The 2,679-nt window shown below is 48.3% G+C and overlaps 1 protein-coding gene across 1 annotated transcript in view; it reads right to left on the bottom strand.

Annotated features, from left to right (window-relative positions):
• WIPF3 (WAS/WASL interacting protein family, member 3) overlaps positions 1–2,679 on the bottom strand; it is a 49,686-nt gene that overhangs the window by 27,549 nt on the left and 19,458 nt on the right. The window contains exons 8-9 of the mRNA XM_011953951.1: positions 2,121–2,270; positions 922–1,023 (exon numbers count right to left, since the gene is read on the bottom strand). Coding sequence (XP_011809341.1) covers positions 922–1,023; positions 2,121–2,270 — 252 coding nt within the window. The remainder of the gene's footprint in view (positions 1–921; positions 1,024–2,120; positions 2,271–2,679) is intronic.

Below are 2,679 nucleotides of genomic sequence, written 5' to 3'. Positions count from 1 at the left end.
AACGCTGGAGTGTAGTGGCATGATCACAGCTCACTGCAGCCTCCAACTCCTGGGCTCAAGCAATCCTCCCACCTCAGGCTCCCAAGAACCTGGGACTACAGGTGTGCACTACCACACCTGGCTAATATTTTGTAGAAATGGAATCTTGCTATGTTTACAAGGCTGGTCTTAAACTCCTGGCCTCATGTGATCCTCCTGCCTCAGCCTCCAAAGTGCTGGGGTTACAGACATGAGCGACCATGCCTGGCTTATCTCTCTACCCTTAAGGCTGAACAGTTAAGCTGGGTTAAATGTCCTCTCTTAAAGTCTGACCACACAATGAAATCAGGAGGAGGTAGGCCCTTACTGGGCTATTATTCTCAACCTTGGCTGTACGTTGGAATCACCTGGCAGCTTTTAAAAATCCTGACACCTCGATATTCTGATTATGTGGTTTAGATGTAGCCTGGCCTGCAGGATTTATAAAAGCTCCTTAGGTCATTCTAATATATAGCCAAGGTTGAGAACCATTGACCTAAGGACATTCTCCATGTCATGATTTGCTAGAGTTCTGTATTAGGGGTTTTCAGGTTCTTCCTCAGCGATTGATGCAAAATGTCCTATTTTGCTGTTGTCTGGGTTTGTTAGTTCCCTTATCAAAAGCTCCAGGGAGAAGAGGGATGAGAGGTAAGTTTAGGCATCCAAATCTGATGCCAAACAGTTACCCTTGGTGTTCTGTAAAAATCTCTAAATGAACACTTAGGTATCAGGAGAAATCAGTGTCCTGAAAGTTCCAGAACTATGCATAGCACTACATCCTTGCAGCAGTACAGTGAAATCATGATGTCATCCTTTAGACAGTCTGTGACCAACTGATGCACAGCAGGCGCCTAATTTTGAAGGGTCGGGAAATGCCAGGAGTCTTATCCAGGTGGTACTTACTTCTGGGAATCTTGCTGGGGTAAATCTTCTGGCATGGTTTATATTCATCCGGAGGGGGAAAGTCTTCCACAGAATGGAACGTGAATTTAGACTCAAAGTCATCTGCACACATGTGAAATGGAAAGAGTTACTCAGGTTACTGTCATGACCCAAGTTTTGATCATTTCCAGGAGCACAGAGATAACTCTGACTGCATCCACCATTTTCTGTTTGCCTGCTCAGTGCAAGGATTTTAACGACAGGGCCATTCTCCCTAAGACATCCATTCACCTCTCAAGTTTTGCTGGTTGGTTGGGATGGAGGGAAGCAGGAAGAGGGAAATCCAGTCACTCCCTGTCACCCACCCAAACATACTCCAACCAATAACACCTTAAGGAAGCTGCTAAAGGGGTGGAAGTGGCACGGAGCTCTCCAGGGTCCAGAATCAGAGGTGGGGACCCTCGTGCCAAGAAGGAACTGGCAAAGCCCCAGCAGTCACCTGAGAAACTCCTGGGAGGGTTTCGAGGGGAGGGAGAAGTGGGTAGAATGACTGGGGAATGGAGGAGCATGGCCTGTGTCTAGGGCGGGACCTGAGCTACACAAAGCAAACAGCTTCTGCTCTGAGATCTGTTGGAGGGAGGGGAGGGCTCCTGTGACCCTTTCATGGGCTGAGCCCCTGCTTTGTGATCTGGGCCTCTGTCAGACACTAGCCCAGCACACAGAAGGGATCCAAAGATTCCATGGCTTCACAACTGACCCCAGGTGACTTTCCTTCCTACCTCCATGCTTGTACTCGAAATGTCCCTCTGCCTGGTGGGCCTTCTATGTATTCTTTCTCTTTATCCATATCATTTTACTCTTTCAGGCTTATGCATTGATTTCTCCATAGACACGCAGACACACACACACACACATGCACATGCACGCACGCGCGCACGCGCGCGCACACACACACACACAGTTTAAATGCTGCTTCTCTTCCCTTTCTCTAATCTGAATTAGAAGGCTAGAGAGTGGGCCTCGAAACTATGCAGAAAGCCTTGAAAGGAACCCTATTTAACAGAACCTGTGGGCTGGCTGGTGCTGGAGTGAGCCCGTGTTCATGAAAGAAGCATGCACCCTGAGATGGCAGCACTGTGGCCAGCAAACTCTCTCTCCAGAGGTTGGGAGAATCACATTCCTACCGGCAGCCAAACCGGCAGAGGGTGCACCCCACTTACCGATGATGTGCAGGCTTCCATTTCGCAGCTGACCTCCAGACTGCTGCGTCGGGGTCCAGGCTGTGGCCTGCTGGCTCTTGCTTGAAAGCTCTGTGGTGGGTGATCTCGCAGGGGGTGCTGGAGGTGGATTTAGCTTTCCCCCACTGGCCCCTTACAGAGAAGATGATGGTGTTTTCAGACACACGGATGGGAACGGTGGATGCTATAACTTTATGTGAGATGTTAGGCATTTCCATCTTCAGATGTAATGTGATATAGTGAGTAAAAGGGCAACCTCTGGAGCCAACCTGCTTGGCACCGAATTGCAGTTCTCCCATTGGGATAAGTAACATAGCCTCTTTGTGTTTTAGTTTCCTCATCTGTAAGATGGGAGTAGTAATAGTACACCCACTCCCCAGGGTTATTGAGAAGATTCAATGAGTTGAATTTAAGTTGAGTGGCATGTAGTAAGTCCTCAATAAATGTTAGCTGCTGCAATAATATTAATGATGGTGATAACCTTCATCATCGGGTACAGCCCAAAGCAGGGGAATCACTGGAGAGTGGTAAGAACAGGAAG

The sequence above is a fragment of the Colobus angolensis genome, unplaced genomic scaffold, assembly GCF_000951035.1.
Source record: "Colobus angolensis palliatus isolate OR3802 unplaced genomic scaffold, Cang.pa_1.0 Scaffold378, whole genome shotgun sequence".
Classification (NCBI taxonomy): domain Eukaryota; kingdom Metazoa; phylum Chordata; class Mammalia; order Primates; family Cercopithecidae; genus Colobus; species Colobus angolensis.
Note: the sequence above shows the minus strand (reverse complement) of the source record. Positions and strands in the feature narration are given on the sequence as shown.